Raw genomic sequence first — 15,621 nt, 5'->3', positions numbered from 1 at the left:
GATATTAGGTTCTTTCATTTATCCATTTAAAGTAGGTAGTCATTTACAATATATATATATATATATATATATATATATATATATATATGTGTGTGTGTGTGTGTGTGTGTGTGTGTGGGGCTGGTGTTTTAGTGCATGTCCTACAAATATGGAAAAATGAAATATGTGTTATGTCACATGGTTAGTGCAAATTGTCACATGACCAGAACAGTTTACTTCCTCTTTGCACCATGAGAAGATGATGGCTGAAGTAGATCATACAACCCTAATCAAATAGACCTGAAGAAGCTAATCAAGGTTTTCAGGGTTACTAAGAAGTTGCAGCTAGGGGTGATTAAACATGGTTGGAGCTAATTTCTGTAGGTAAGTGGATATTTAGGTCCAGAGTTGAGGACATTTGCACTAAAATGTTACAATGACAAAATTACAGTGAATATTGCACTAAATTAAAATGTAAAATATTATAAATGTTATAACAATGTTACAATAAAGTAAACATTTCGAAATACATTAGTTTACATTTTAATCTCAGTATTCCTATTAGTATTTTTAACTGGACTGAGATAAATATTTTTTTTAAGATTTTGATGACTGCAGAAATATATTAATTAAGTATACATTATCCCACCGGTCACAATTCTGACTGACCATAAAATACAATTTGTCCCACAATTTTACATTAAAAAAACTTTTCCATCATAAAATAAATAAATAAATACTATTAACAATAATAATAATAATAATAATAATAATAATAATTATTATTATTATTATTATTATTATTATTATTATTTAATGGATTACTAATGAAACATTTGTGTATTTTCATGTCTCAGAAAAAAAAAAAATAGGATTAAATGGGTTAAAGTGGCTTTTTTATGGAGGGGGGGGGGGGGGATACTGGCTAATCAAGTTTCAGGGGAAACACATTTCTATTGTTCTTCCCCCCATTTTACATGAGCTGCACTCAAAGATCTAAGACTTTTTACATGTACACAAAAGGCCTGTTTGTCTCAAATATTGTTCACGAATCTGTCTGAATCTGTGATAGTGAGCACTTTTCCTTTGCCGAGATAATCCATCCACGTCACAGGTGTGGCATATCAAGATGCTAATTAGACAGCATGATTATTGCATAGGTGTGCCTTAGGCTGGTCACAATAAAAGGCTATAAAATGTCTGTATGTGTTTTATGACCTTATTTCAGTGACTTCAAAATTGTAGTTTTTCACTAATCTTGCATAAACGTTCATATACATACAATCATGAACGTACATGATATTTACATATTGTTGTAGCCCAGTTTGAACGCACATTCTATTTTTGTATTCTTATTGTACATGTAAATTAATCATTGATCTAATCTAATGTTCTGCTGTTCTGTAACACACACACATAGGCTAAAGACAGTAACTCATATGTCAGGCGCTGATCGCACGCACACATAATAATTCAGTGTGCAAATGTACTGTCAAAACTGTTCTGTGATTTCTCAGTAAAACAGCTTTGAAACAAAAATGTTCAAGTATATATTTCTTAATAACTAAACCTCACAGCATCACTACTACTAGAGAAACGCTGCCATGTATAATTAATTCACACACGCAATCACTTTCAAGTTCAAGTCTGCTTTAATGTCAATTTTTCCACATGTACAGTACATACATACAGAGAATCGAAATTGCGTTACTCTCAGACCCCCGGTGCACACAGTCAAGTCAAATAACCTTTATTTATATAGCGCTTTAAACAAAATACATTGTGTCAAAGCAACTGAACAACATTCATTAGGGAAACAGTGTGTCAATAATGCAAAATGATAGGTAAAGGCAGTTCTTCATTGAATTCACAGATGTCATCTCTGTTCAGGTAAATAGTGTCTGTGCATTTATTTGCAATCAAGACAACGATATCGCTGTAGATGAAGTGACCCCAACTAAGCAAGCCAGAGGTGACAGCGGCAAGGAACCGAAACTCCATTGGTGACAGAATGGAGAAAAAAACCTTGGGAGAAACCAGGCTCAGTTGGGGGGCCAGTTCTCCTCTGACCAGACGAAACCAGTAGTTTAATTCCAGGCTGCAGCAAAGTCAGATTGGCAGAAGAATCATCTGTTTCCTGTGGTCTTGACCTGGTGGTCATCTGAGACAAGGTCTTTACAGGGGATATGTATCTGGGGCTCTAGTTGTCCTGGTCTCCGCTGTCTTTCAGGGCTGTAGAGGTCTTTTCCAGGTGCTGATTCACCATCTGGTCTGGATACGTAATGGATCCTGGTGACTGCAGTGACCCTCTGATCTGAATACAGACTGGATCTGGTGGCTACGGTGACCTCCGAATAAGAGAGAAACAGACAAATATTAGCGTAGATGCCATTCTTCTAATGATGAGTGCATAGGGTGTTATGGGAAGTGTTTCCGGTTCCAGTTTACCTGATTAATGCAGCCTAAAAATCCTTTAACGGATTTGTATATTAAAACCATATTAGTATGTTATGTGTAAGCCAGGTTAAAGAGATGGGTCTTTAATCTAGATTTAAACTGCAAGAGTGTGTCTGCCTCCCGAACAATGTTAGGAAGGTTATTCCAGAGTTTAGGCGCCAAATAGGAAATGGATCTGCCACCCGCAGTTGATTTTGATATTCTAGGTATTATGCCTGAGTTTTGAGAACGTAGCGGACGTAGAGGATTATAATGTAAAAGGAGCTCATTCAAATACTGAGGTGCTTAACCATTCAGGGCTTTATAAGTAATAAGCAATATTTTAAAATCTATACGATGTTTGATAGGGAACCAGTACAGTGTTGACAGGACCGGGCTAATATGGCCATACTTCGTGGTTCTGCTGCATTTTGGACTAGCTGTAGTTTGTTTACTAAGCGTGCAGAACAACCACCCAAAAAAGCATTACAATAATCTAACCTTGAGGTCATAAATGCATAGATTAACATTTCTGCATTTGACATTGAGAGCATAGGCCGTAATTTAGATATATTTTTGAGATGGAAAAATGCAGTTTTACAAATGCTAGAAACGTGGCATTCTAAGGAAAGATTGTGATCAAATTACACACCTAGGTTCCTAACTGATGACGAAGAATTGACAGAGCAGGCATCAAGTCTTAGACAGTGTTCTTGTTTATTACAAGTTTTTAGGTCCTATAATTAACACCTCTGTTTTTTCAGAATTTAGCAGTAAGAAATTACTCGTCATCCAGTTTTTTATATTGACTATGCATTCCATTCGTTTTTCAAATTGGTGTGTTTCACCAGGCCGCGAAGAAATATAGAGCTGAGTATCATCAGCATAACAGTGAAAGCTAACACCATGTTTCCTGATGATATCTCCCAAGGGTAACATATAAAGCATGAAGAGTAGCGGCCCTAGTACTGAGCCTTGAGGTACTCCATACTGCACTTGTGATCGATATGATACATCTTCATTTACTGCTACGAACTGATGGCGGTCATATAAGTACAATTTAAACCATGCTAATGCACTCCCATTAATGGCAACAAAGTGTTCAAGTCTATGCAAAAAAATGCCGTGGTCAATTGTGTCAAACGCAGCACTAAGATCAAATAAAACTAATAGAGAGATACACCCACGATCAGATGATAAAAGCAGATCATTTGTAACTCTAAGGAGAGCAGTCTCAGTACTATGATACGGTCTAAATCCTGACTGGGAATCCTTACATATACCATTTTTCTCTAAGAAGGAATATAATTGTGAGGATACCACCTTTTCTAGTATCTTGGACAGAAAAGGGAGATTCGAGATTGGTCTTTAATTAACTAGTTCTTTGGGGTCAAGTTGTGGTTTTTTGATGAGAGGCTTAATAACAGCCAGTTTGAAGGTTTTGGGTACATATCCTAATGACAATGAGGAATTAATAATAGTCAGAAGAGGATCTATGACTTCTGGAAGCACCTCTTTTAGGAGCTTAGATGGTATAGGGTCTAACATACATGTTGTTGGTTTAGATGATTTAACAAGTTTATACAATTCTTCTTCTCCTATAGTAGAGAATGAGTGTAACTGTTCCTCAGGGGGTCTATAGTGCACTGTCTGATGCGATACTGTAGCTGACGGCTGAATGGTTGCAATTTTATCTATAATAGTATCGATTTTAGAAGTAAAGTAGTTCATAAAGTCATTACTGCTGTGGTGTTGGGAAATGTCAACACTTGTTGAGGCTTTATTTATCGTTAATTTAGCCATTGTATTGAATAAATACCTGGGGTTATGTTTGTTTTCTTCTAAAAGAGAAGAAAAGTAATCGAATCTAGCAGTTTTTAATGCTTTTCTGTAGGAGAGGTTACTTCCCGCCAAGCAATACGAAATATGTCTGGTTTTGTTTTCCTCCAGCTGCGCTCCATTTTTCGGGCTGCTCTCTTTAGGGTGCGAGTATGCTCATTATACCATGGTGTCAAACTGTTTTCCTTAACCTTCCTTAAGCGTAAAGGAGCAACTGTATTTAAAGTGCTAGAAAAGAGAGAGTCCGTAGTTTCTGTTCAAAAAGTTGTTCTGAGGTTTTGGATATGCTAAGAGTTTGGATAAATTAGGAAGATAACTTAAAAAGCAGTCTTTTGTGGTAGAAGTGATGGTTCTACCATACTTGTAACAAGAAGTAGAATTTACAATTTTGGCTATATGAAGGTTGCACAATACTAAATAATGATCTGAGATATCACTTGGCTGCATAATTTCAACACTATCAATATCAATTCCATGTGACAGTATTAAATCTAGAGTATTATTTCGACAATGAGTAGGTCCTGAAACGTGTTGTCTAACCCCAATAGAGTTCAGAATGTCTATAAATGCTGATCCCAATGCATATTTTTCATTATCAACATGGATATTAAAATCACCAACTATTAAAACTTTTTCTGCAGCCAGAACTAACTCAGATGTAAAATCACCAAACTCTTTAATAAAGTATGTATGGTGCCCTGGTGGCCTGTATACAGTAGCCAGTACAAACATAACAGGGGATTTATCATTAACATTTGTTTCTCTGGATAATGTTATATGAAGCACCATTACTTCAAACGAGTTATACTTGAAGCCTGCCCTCTGAGAAATCCTGAAAACGTTGTTATAAATTGAAGCAACACCTCCCCCTTTGCCTTTTAGACGCGCTCATGTTTATAACAGTAATCTTGGGGGGTGGACTCATTTAAAATAATGTAATCATCAGGTTTTAGCCAGGTTTCTGTCATACAGAGCACATCTAGATTATGATCAGTGATCATATTATTTACAAAAAGTGTTTTCGTAGAAAGGGATCTGATATTCAATAAGCCAAGCTTTATCATTTGTTTATCCATATTGCATCTGTTTTTTTATTTGTTGAACCTCAATTAAATTGTTAATCTTAACTTGGTTTGGATGTTTTTTGTATTTTCACACAGATAACATTAACATTAAAGCCTTAAAATCTAGATCAAAATATAAAATGTAGATACAACTATACAATAAGAGAATGTAAAAAAAGACATATAATAAAATAAAAAATAAAGTTATATAAAGCAGCGCAAGACAAAAGGCAGATAATATATATATATATATATATTTCACTAATGCATTCATATAAATTGAATCTTTACATTGCTATATCTGTTTCTGATTTAGAATGAGCATAAATTTGTGAGAAATAAAATGACCCATAGGCAAAAGAACTGATAAAAATTAGCTGTTAATGGGGCAATAGCCATATGGGCAGCACTGTGTCATATGCCATATGCCATAGCTGTGCACAAGGGGTTTGTCACAGCTCCAGACTTATTTGCTCAGTGATGACGTCATCAGCTTCTAGTCAACCTGGAATCGACTTTCATCACATAAATGTCGACTTTAAAAAATCTGAAGTCATTCAACCCCTGTTTTATGTTCATGTAAGATAAAAACGTCTTTGTTTATGATGTTATACCAACATCGTTTTCTGTATATTGGTTGACAAATATGAAAGTCATTGTCAGCCCAGAACAACCTTTACTACAGTTGAAATCCACAGAACAGTTTGAGAAAGGACAAAAAACAAGAAACCGTACCGCCGACCACCGTTTTTTTGTGCTCGTGCTTGCGCTTCGTGTGCACTGCACGCAAACAGGGCACAAGTTATTTTCGTTCCTGCACTTAATAGTGTTTTTAATCACATCAAAATATAAATGCAGGAATTTTTAAGCAGAATCTAAATGCATGTGTCTTACCGAATACCTGTTTCTTGGAAATTCGGAACTGGTTCTAAAATGGAACCAGTTTTCGACATCCAACCCTTTATATCTTCTGCTGTCTGTCATTACACATCACAAGTCATTGCCTTCATCAAGCCCTTTCTTTCGGAACATGCTGCACAACTCCTTGTTCAAGCTCTTGTTCTCTCCAGGCTGGACTATTGCAATGCCCTCTTGGCAGGTCTTCCAGCCAATTCTATCAAACCTTTACAATTAATTCAGAACGTGGCAGCAAGATTAATTTTTAATGAGCCAAAAATAATACACATCACACCTCTGTTTATCAATTTGCACTGGTTTCCAATAGCTGCTCGCATAAAATTCAAGGCATTGATGTTTGCCTACAAAACTACCACTGGCTCTGCACCCATTTACCTAAATTTGTTACTTCAGACTTATGTGCCCTCTAGAAGCTTGCGTTCTGCAAGTGAACGTCGCTTGATTGTGCCATCCCAAAGAAGCACAAAGTCACTTTTACGGACTTTTTAATTAAATGTTCCCTCCTGGTGGAATGACCTCCCCAACTCAATCCAAGCAGCTGAGTCCTTAGCCATCTTCAAGAATCGGCTTAAAACACATGTTTTCCATCTTTATTTGACCCTCTAACTTTAACACACATTTTCTTTTCATTTATTATGCAATTGTATGTGTGTGTGTGTGTGTGTGTGTGTGTGTGTGTGTGTGTGTGTGTGTAAAGACCTCTAACTAGCTTGCTCTATTCTTTTATTTATTCTGTTTTCTTTTTATTTATTATATTATTTAAAATCCCATGCTACGTGTACTGTGTTAACCTAACGGAGACTTGTTATAGCACTTATATATCATTGGTCTTTTTGTTGTTTTTGATTGCTTCCACTGTCTTCATCTTCAGCTTTGGATAAAAGCATCTGCTAAATGAATAAATGTAAATGTAAATGTAAGTCACACAGCACCAATAAAGATTGGAGTAGTTGCACAAGCGTTTCAGACATATGATTTCACCATAGCATCAGCTTTTGATTCAGAGCAAAATACCTTTAAAGGGAATTAAATAGAAAAAGAACGTACATTAAGAACTTAAATAGAAAATAATTAAATATTAGCAAATAATTTGAGTTCTGTGTAGTAGAACAAATAATGAATAACTTCAAAAATTATTCATCATACAATAAATAAATGAGAATACATTTAGAATAAAAAATGTATGTAAGAACCATCAATTGTTAGACACTATGTATCCAAATATAATTTCACAGCAACAACTGATTATTTCAATATTCACAGTGTTATTCTGGCTTATATCATAATAGCTTGATTCTATTCCACCCATGCTTGACTTGACCCATGTCCTGCCCTATGAGGTCATAAATCAGCCATCCATATTAAACATATGCATAAAAGTTAAAATATCAAGCCAGTATCAAGCCAGTTGCATTTGGCCATAGTAAACTCATTGTTTCGGATGTCTGTCTTCTTTTGCATACTTCTGCTTTTCTTTAAACTTCACGCAAAGGCAGAAAAGCCTCTTTGCCGTATGATGGGAGACCCTAAATACCCGCTGTTATCAAAGGATGGAGACATAACTATTGGAGCACTTTTTCCAATCCACAGCATAGAGACATTACCTTCTTTTAACTTCACGCAAAAGCCTCAGCTTTTCTCATGCTCAAGGTTGTTTTTTACTGTAAACATTAATTTTAGAATACTTACAGCAATTAAAGAAAAAAAGATGTTTATTTAACCTTCTGGTCATTTATGTATTTATTCTTCTCAGTGTGAGTCTACGAGATTTCAGAATGGCTCAAATCATGATCTTTGCCATTGAGGAGATTAACAGAAGCGTAACTTTACTTCCAAATGTTTCTATTGGCTACCAAATTTATGATACCTGTGGTTCAATACTATCTTCTATGGGTGCAAATATGGCATTAATGAATGGTCAGGAATTTGTATCTGGGGACAGATGCAATGGACAGTCTCCTATACATGCTATCATAGGAGAAACAGAGTCTTCCAACACAGTGATTTTGTCCAGAACTACGGGGCCTTTTAAAATTCCGGTGGTAAGGAGCAAAACACTAAATGTTTGACATAATTACCATAACGATAACTGTTTTACTGTTTCCTGTGTGTATGTGTTTTTTTTTTTTTTTTTTTCAGATAAGTCCCTCAGCCTCATGCGAATGCCTCAGTAATAGGAAAGATTATCCCTATTTCTTCAGGACTATTGCTAGTGATTACCACCAGAGCAGAGCACTTGCATACATTATCAAGCATTTTGGCTGGTTTTGGGTGGGAGCTGTGAACAGTGACAATGACTATGGAAACTACGGAATGGCTATATTTCTAAATACAGCTGAGAAAGAGGGCATTTGTGTGGACTACACTGTGAAATTTCAGAGAAAAGAGCCTGAAAAACTCAAAAACGTTATAGATACAATAAAAAAAAGCACAGCAAAAGTCATTGTTGCATTTCTGACCAATTTTGAGATGAACAATCTACTTGATCAGTTAATAATTCAGAACATTACAGGCCTACAAGTAATAGGTGTGGAGGCATGGATAACAGCAGACAGTATGATCACTTCAAATAGTTTTCATGTTCTAGGAGGATCACTAGGATTTGCAGTGAAAAAAAATAATATTGAAGGTTTTGCAGATTTTGTTATAAAAGAATTCTGGGAAACAGCTTTTCCATGCACACAGACTGAGGGCAATTCTTCACAAAATGAATTAATTTGCAACATATATCAGGATCTCCTTGTGCTGAAGAGCAACAATGAAGATGTGCCAGAACAAAGATATGCTAGCAACGTCTACAAATCCGTTTATGCTGTGGCTCATTCACTACATAAACTGCTAAAGTGCAAAGAAAAGGAAGGTTGTGAAACAGACCCGAAAATACAACCACGGCAGGTAATAACACACACACACACACACACACACACACACACACAGTTGACAATGATAGGGAATGATATAAAGAAAGAGGCAAAAGAATAACTAATTTCTAACCGAAAATGCCTTTTCTTCAATAGGTGGTTGAGACTCTGAAAAAGGTAAATTTTACCATAAAGATGGGAGATAATGTGTGGTTTGACAGCACTGGTGCAGTTGTAGCCCAATATGAAGTTGTGAACTGGCAGCAGTCCTCAAATGGATCAATCAAGTTTAAAACAGTTGGATACTATGATGCCTCACTGTCCCCTGACCAGCGCTTTGTACTCAACACTAAAAACATAATCTGGGCTGGAGGACAGCTCAAGGTAAATATACATACATACATACATACTGTATTTTTCGAACTATAAGTCGCACCTGAGTATAAGTCGCATCAGTCCAAAAATACGTCACGATGAGGAAAAAAACATATATAAGTCGCACTGGACTATAAGTCACATTTATTTAGAACCAAGAACCAAGAGAAAGCATTACCGTCTACAGCCGCGAGAGGGCGCTCTATGTCTTCATTGTAGGCTACAGGAGCACTGAGCAGCATAGAGCACCCTCTCGCGGCTGGAGACGGTAATGTTTTCTATTGGTTCATTTCTCTGGTTAATTTCTCTCGGTTCATGTCAAATTAATTTTGATAAATAAGTCGCACCTGACTATAAATTCAGAGCAAAGAGGCCAAGGGGCTGTTTCATTAAAGACTCTAAGAAAATCAGGGATAACCTAACAAATCAACTGGGACTAAAGCGGTTTCCTAAATGACAACTTTAGTTCACACTATCTCACTAACTTTATCAAGGTTCAGTGAGTCAGGATAATTTGATGTGCACGCTTATTCTTAAGCAGCCCTTGATGTTGATCATGGATCAAATTGATCCATCATGGCAAACAGCGAATATTTGGGCTGTTTAATGCATTTGAGATGTTGTGTTTTCCTCAGTGCATAACTGTTACGGCACAGGTATATTTTACATCTGTAAATGTTGTGCAGATATATCCATTTTGCTGTCAGGAGTAGATGAGGCTTACACAAGTGAATGGGCCCTGCTGCGCACATATGAACTAAACAGATGGATCACAATTAAATAATGGTGCAATAATTCTAAATAAAATATGCATTCTGCTAAAATATTTGTTGTTGGACATTAAATGTGACACTTGTAGAATTTTAATCCTATATCCTAATATATTTTTTTAAATTCAGTGGTTTTAACTTTTAATTTATTCTTTTAGATGCTTTAATACTCTAATGAGCAATTTTAGATGGTAATGTTTTAACCCCTTAACTGTCACTCACGTTTTTGAAGATAGACTTGAATGTGCATGATACAATCCAAAATTTGTATAATTCATGACTGAAAACATTTTGTAACGTGATATTGATGTACCATTTACATGTTAATGCAATGTCTGATTTTAAAATGGATTTTAAAGGATGAATTTTGAGATTTTATGTTTTCAAGTTATATATAACTTGTGATGATTTCTAAAATGTGATAGAGAAGGACTTTTAAACAAAGGTCAAAACTCCTTTTGAAATGTAGATTTCTGAGGGTGCAGTCTTTTCATAAATTAATCTATTACTTTTCCTACATAATTTGTAACAAAAAATATTGGTAAAATATATATTTGGGAGACCTTTCCAATGATATATAGTTTCTCAAGATTTAGATTAGATTTGATTGTAATATAGTATAGTCAACGTAGGCATCCCGTATTTGGGACGGAGTGACAGTTAAGGGGTTTTGATGTTCTACTAATAACCATAAAAGGTACATCTGTCATATAACCAGAGAGAAGGGCTGCATGGCTAGAAACTGCTGATCAACTGAATGGGCAAGTAGGCAACTATGTTAAAATGTATTCATAGATCTATTTTTTATTTGTATTTTTTAAAGAAAGAACATTACATTTAAAACACAATTTATTAAATATAGTTAGTTATAGCCTATTTCTTTTCTTTCTTTCTTTCTTTTTTTTTTGATTATTTAAGTTGCATTTTCTGTATACTTTTATTTTTTAACTAATAATAAAGTCAACTAATTGTAGCCTATGTGAGAGAGTCAGTGTTAATATCAATCTGCTCCTACTGGTCAGTAAAGTAACTCAGCTTAGCCTGACAGTTAGCCTGCTCCATAACAGGTTAGTTTCCCAACATAAGTCCCCACAGTGACTGAGTCTGAGCTATGGTAATTTTGCTTTATGAAACAAAATCATGTGAAAATAAGCCAGACTAACTTAAATAAGCATGGCTTTTTTGGTAAACTTGTTTTATGAAATAGCCCCCAAGTGACAATTAGATTTGATCAGAGACAAACAGACAGAAGCATCAGCAGAGGGCACTGGTGAGCAAAAGAACAAAAGCACATTACAATTGCTGTAAGTAGTAATCATCAAAGTTTGAAAGTAATCATTTTTGTTCAAAAAAAAATAAAGAAAAAAAATAGCACTGTCCACAAGACCCTAATAGCTCCCACTGCATATTGGAATCCAACATTGAAACTTTTAAATAAAGAAAATAAAAGAAAAAGTTAAACAATAAATATCTTTATTCTGCATCTAATAATATGCAACACATTTTTTTAAAATGTAGAAACCAAGGTCTATGTGCAGTGAGAGCTGTCCTCCAGGCACTAGGAAGGCTGCACAGAAAGGAAGACCTGTCTGCTGTTATGACTGTATTCCATGTGCAGAAGGAGAAATCAGTAATGAGACAGGTAATCATTAGCTCTTTTATCTCAGTTTCAAATAAAATTGGTTATTTGCTTCTCTCTTTTATTCCTTATTTTTGCAGTTTCCGCATGTAATGACTTGCTCATACATTTGTGTTCATAAATGATTTATTCATTGTTAATAACTATAGTGATCGCAACTTCCTTTCCAGATTCAAATAACTGCAAGCAATGTCCAGGGGAATACTGGTCTAATGATGAGAAAAATAAATGTGTATTAAAGGTTGTAGAGTTTCTGTCATTTACAGAAGTTATGGGTTTAGTGCTAGTGTTTTTTTCACTCTTTGGAGTAGGAATAACTGTGCTGGTAGCTGTACTGTTTTACAGCAAAAAGGACACCCCCATAGTAAAAGCCAACAACTCAGAACTGAGCTTCCTGCTGCTCTTCTCATTGATTTTGTGTTTCCTCTGTTCACTAACTTTCATCGGTCAGCCCACTGAGTGGTCCTGTATGTTACGTCACACTGCGTTTGGAATCACTTTTGTCCTCTGTATCTCCTGTGTTTTGGGAAAAACAATAGTGGTTATAATGGCCTTCAAGTCGACACTTCCAGGAAGTAATGTCATGAAATGGTTTGGGCCTGCACAACAACGGCTCAGTGTTCTTGTTTTTACACTTATACAGATTTTTATCTGTGTACTTTGGCTAACAATATCTCCTCCATTCCCTTACAAAAATAAGAAATATTACAAAGAAAAGATTATTCTCGAGTGCAGTCTGGGTTCTACTATAGGTTTTTCGGCTGTTCTGGGTTATATTGGCCTACTGGCTATCTTGTGCTTTATTATGGCTTTTCTGGCTCGCACACTGCCTGATAAATTCAATGAAGCGAAATTCATTACATTCAGTATGCTTATATTCTGTGCTGTATGGATCACATTTATCCCATCTTATGTTAGCTCCCCTGGAAAATTAACTGTAGCTGTGGAGATATTTGCAATTTTAGCTTCAAGCTTTGGTTTACTATTTTGCATATTTGCACCAAAATGTTATATAATCATGTGTAAGCCTGAGCAAAATACAAAGCAGCATATAATGGGGAAGATTTACAACAAATAAAATTATTCAAATATGGGTCATTTGACATCACAAAGAAAATAACAGATGGTCACTAAACATTATGATACTTTCAGAAATAATAATGGCAATAAATGTGCATGATTCCATATGTTTCAGATATGCCTACAATTACACTGATAAAATCTATAACCAGAAGAGGAAAGGAGGCATCAAGCATTAAATCAAAATAGAAACCTGTATAACTGTAGTATGTTCAGGAAAGCAGATGGCAAAGGATATTTTCCCAGTATGGTGCAGATCCTGCAAATGTTGACCATAGCACCTTTCAGAACCTAATCCACTTAACCATTTCAACGTTTGGTTAAAAAACATTCTGTCAACTAAATTTGTTAGCTCAATTACTATTTTATATGTTGTAGGTTTATTTATAGCAAGTTAAACTAAATTAATAGCTTAGGCATTTCTGAGAGATGTCATGATGGCAGTTTTAATACAATTTGAATTAATGGAGGTATGTGAATGGTTGTAATATGTGTAAAACAGAGCTGAGATGAGTAATGTATTGTTTCAGTTTCATAGACTTTATGTTAAAAGTGATTTTTAATTAGGAAACAACTGCAGCAGATGGTAGCTCATTTAAATGAAAAACAAGATAAAGATGTTCATATCCTGTGTGGATCTCTTTAAAATCTTTAAAAGTGCACTCTTGTGAACACTTGATTTGAAGAGCAGTCACACACATACACACAAACACTGGGTTTCCATGTTTTATGGAGACATTTCACAGACATAATGGTTTTTATACAAACAATATTTCTATCCCCGTATACTAACCATACCTCTAAACCTGCCTCTCAAAAAAGATTCTGCATTTTTGATTTTTAAATAAACTTTTTAAGGTTGCGAGTTCTCAAGCAGGAATTGTCAGTGGGGGGAGTGGAAAGTGTAATAAAGCATTTCAGTCTCTCTCAGAGAACGCTTCAGTGGACAGTTCGTGAAAACATAAAATCTCATAACACCCAGGTGGGTGGGTGAAAAAAAAGGATGCCAGAAGCCGCAAACATTGCAGTTGAGACGAGGCCAGGAAGGCAGTTTGCTAATCTGAGCGAGAGGTAGAATAATCCACTAGAGAGTCTGCAGAGATGCAAGGACGGCGGATGCTGAGAAGAGCACATGGGTACCCGAGACCTCAACGAGGTAGAGGAAAACCACTTGCAGCAACAAGCACTGGAGCCTTAGCAAAACCACAGAAGACAGGTGAACAATCACGATTAAGGCTATCTGACAAAAGACAGCAAAACAAGATAAACAAGAACCAGGTGTGAGAGAAGATGAGCTAATGAGCAGGGAAACAAGGGATGGCAGAGACACAACCATGTGGTTAAAGGCTATGGTGCAGGTTAAACACTACTTTCGATTAATGGGTACGTAAAGCAGTCAAGATATGTATATAAAGTTAGAAATGTCTCCAAAATGGTGTTAAAGTCCAGTTTTTGTAGTTTTTGGTTAGTAACGGTTATTTTTTACGCAAATCGGCGATGACGTCACATGAGGTAGACGTGCTGGAAGGTAGCCCCAGCCTTGCAGCTCAGCAGCTACTAGAACTAGTTCTAGCACTCAGTGATTATGGCGTCTAACTGGGATGAGGAAGAGGTGGAAAGACCCACAGTTAACATTTATGATGGCCCACAGCCATATAATTTCGAACCGTTTAGACGTGACAGGGCGAATGAGGAAATACCGAGAGCCGATGGCAATCAAAGACAAATAAATGCATGGTCAGAGGAGAATGACTGGAGAGTTGGTGAAGTGTCCTGGTGAGTTGCTACCATTTAGAAACGAAGCAATGACCGCTGGAGCTAGTAGTCTGTGAACAGCAGTGCATACAATAACAACTTTTTTTTTACTGTCAGTGAATAGCACCGAATAAAAGTCAACGTTTTCTTTATATCTAGTGACAGTGATTAGCTATGGGCTAGCTTGACAGTCCCACCTGTGAACCCCTACTGTTAATTTCTAAGCTTTTACCACCTCCTCCGGTGAAAATGTTGTTTGCAAACGTAGCCGACGCCGACGGCTGGTCATGTCTTCAGTGTGATTATTGTTGATAGTGCCAACTAGTTTTCCTCGTGATTAATTGTCATTGACACCGTCAGGCTTACCGGTAGAGGGAGTGAGTAGTATGCGTCTGTGTCGCTGTGTTTGGCAGGTGTCTGTGTGGGCGGTGTCGTCCCATGGAAACTGTGGTGGAGAGCTTGTGTTGTAGGGAGGTGAGAGCGTTTTGGTCGCTGGTCGAGGACCTCACCCCGCGGCCAGCAGATGTAACGTGCCTAACGCAGCATCCTGGATTTGAGGCATGCTGCCTGAATCCGTTTGTGCTACACATAGCATACTCACACTTCAGGCAGGATCATGGTCCCCTTCAAGCCAGCACGCACGAGTATGTTCATGTTACCAATCTTTTTACACTGAGTCTTTTGAACAACAGCTATAGGTGACAGAATATGTGTTGCATACACAATAAACATGCATAAGAGACAGGCTTAAAATGACGTTTCCAACCTACTTACAGTTTTAAACTTAAGAATCTTTCCTACTTATCCCTAGGCAATACCGGTACACTGCGTACAGGCAGGCTATACGCTGGGCTAATGGAGTTTTAGGCAGGAGTATAAGGAAGCCTCTACCCTCTTGTGTTGTT

The 15,621-nt window shown here is 36.5% G+C and overlaps 1 protein-coding gene across 3 annotated transcripts; it reads left to right on the top strand.

Annotated features, from left to right (window-relative positions):
- The first annotated feature begins 241 nt into the window (after positions 1-241).
- LOC127933945 (extracellular calcium-sensing receptor) lies at positions 242-14,299 on the top strand. 3 transcript variants are annotated; one of them, XM_052531084.1, is made up of 6 exons: positions 242-363; positions 7,733-7,886; positions 7,990-8,278; positions 8,376-9,131; positions 9,254-9,481; positions 11,761-12,040. In XM_052531084.1, exons 2-6 carry the CDS (start codon positions 7,750-7,752, stop codon positions 11,893-11,895), a joined length of 1,545 nt encoding a protein of 514 aa, XP_052387044.1. In that variant the 5' UTR covers positions 242-363; positions 7,733-7,749; the 3' UTR covers positions 11,896-12,040. The 3 variants fall into 3 exon arrangements, with proteins under 3 accessions (XP_052387044.1, XP_052387043.1, XP_052387045.1); XM_052531083.1 differs by having other exon boundaries at positions 7,729-7,886; XM_052531085.1 differs by lacking the exon at positions 242-363 and adding an exon at positions 12,052-14,299 and having other exon boundaries at positions 7,678-7,886; positions 11,761-11,884.
- Positions 14,300-15,621: the final 1,322 nt, after the last annotated feature.

This window comes from Carassius gibelio, chromosome A18 (genome assembly GCF_023724105.1).
Source record: "Carassius gibelio isolate Cgi1373 ecotype wild population from Czech Republic chromosome A18, carGib1.2-hapl.c, whole genome shotgun sequence".
NCBI lineage: Eukaryota > Metazoa > Chordata > Actinopteri > Cypriniformes > Cyprinidae > Carassius > Carassius gibelio.
The sequence above is the reverse complement of the archived record's forward strand: the minus strand, read 5'-3'. Positions and strand labels throughout refer to the sequence as shown.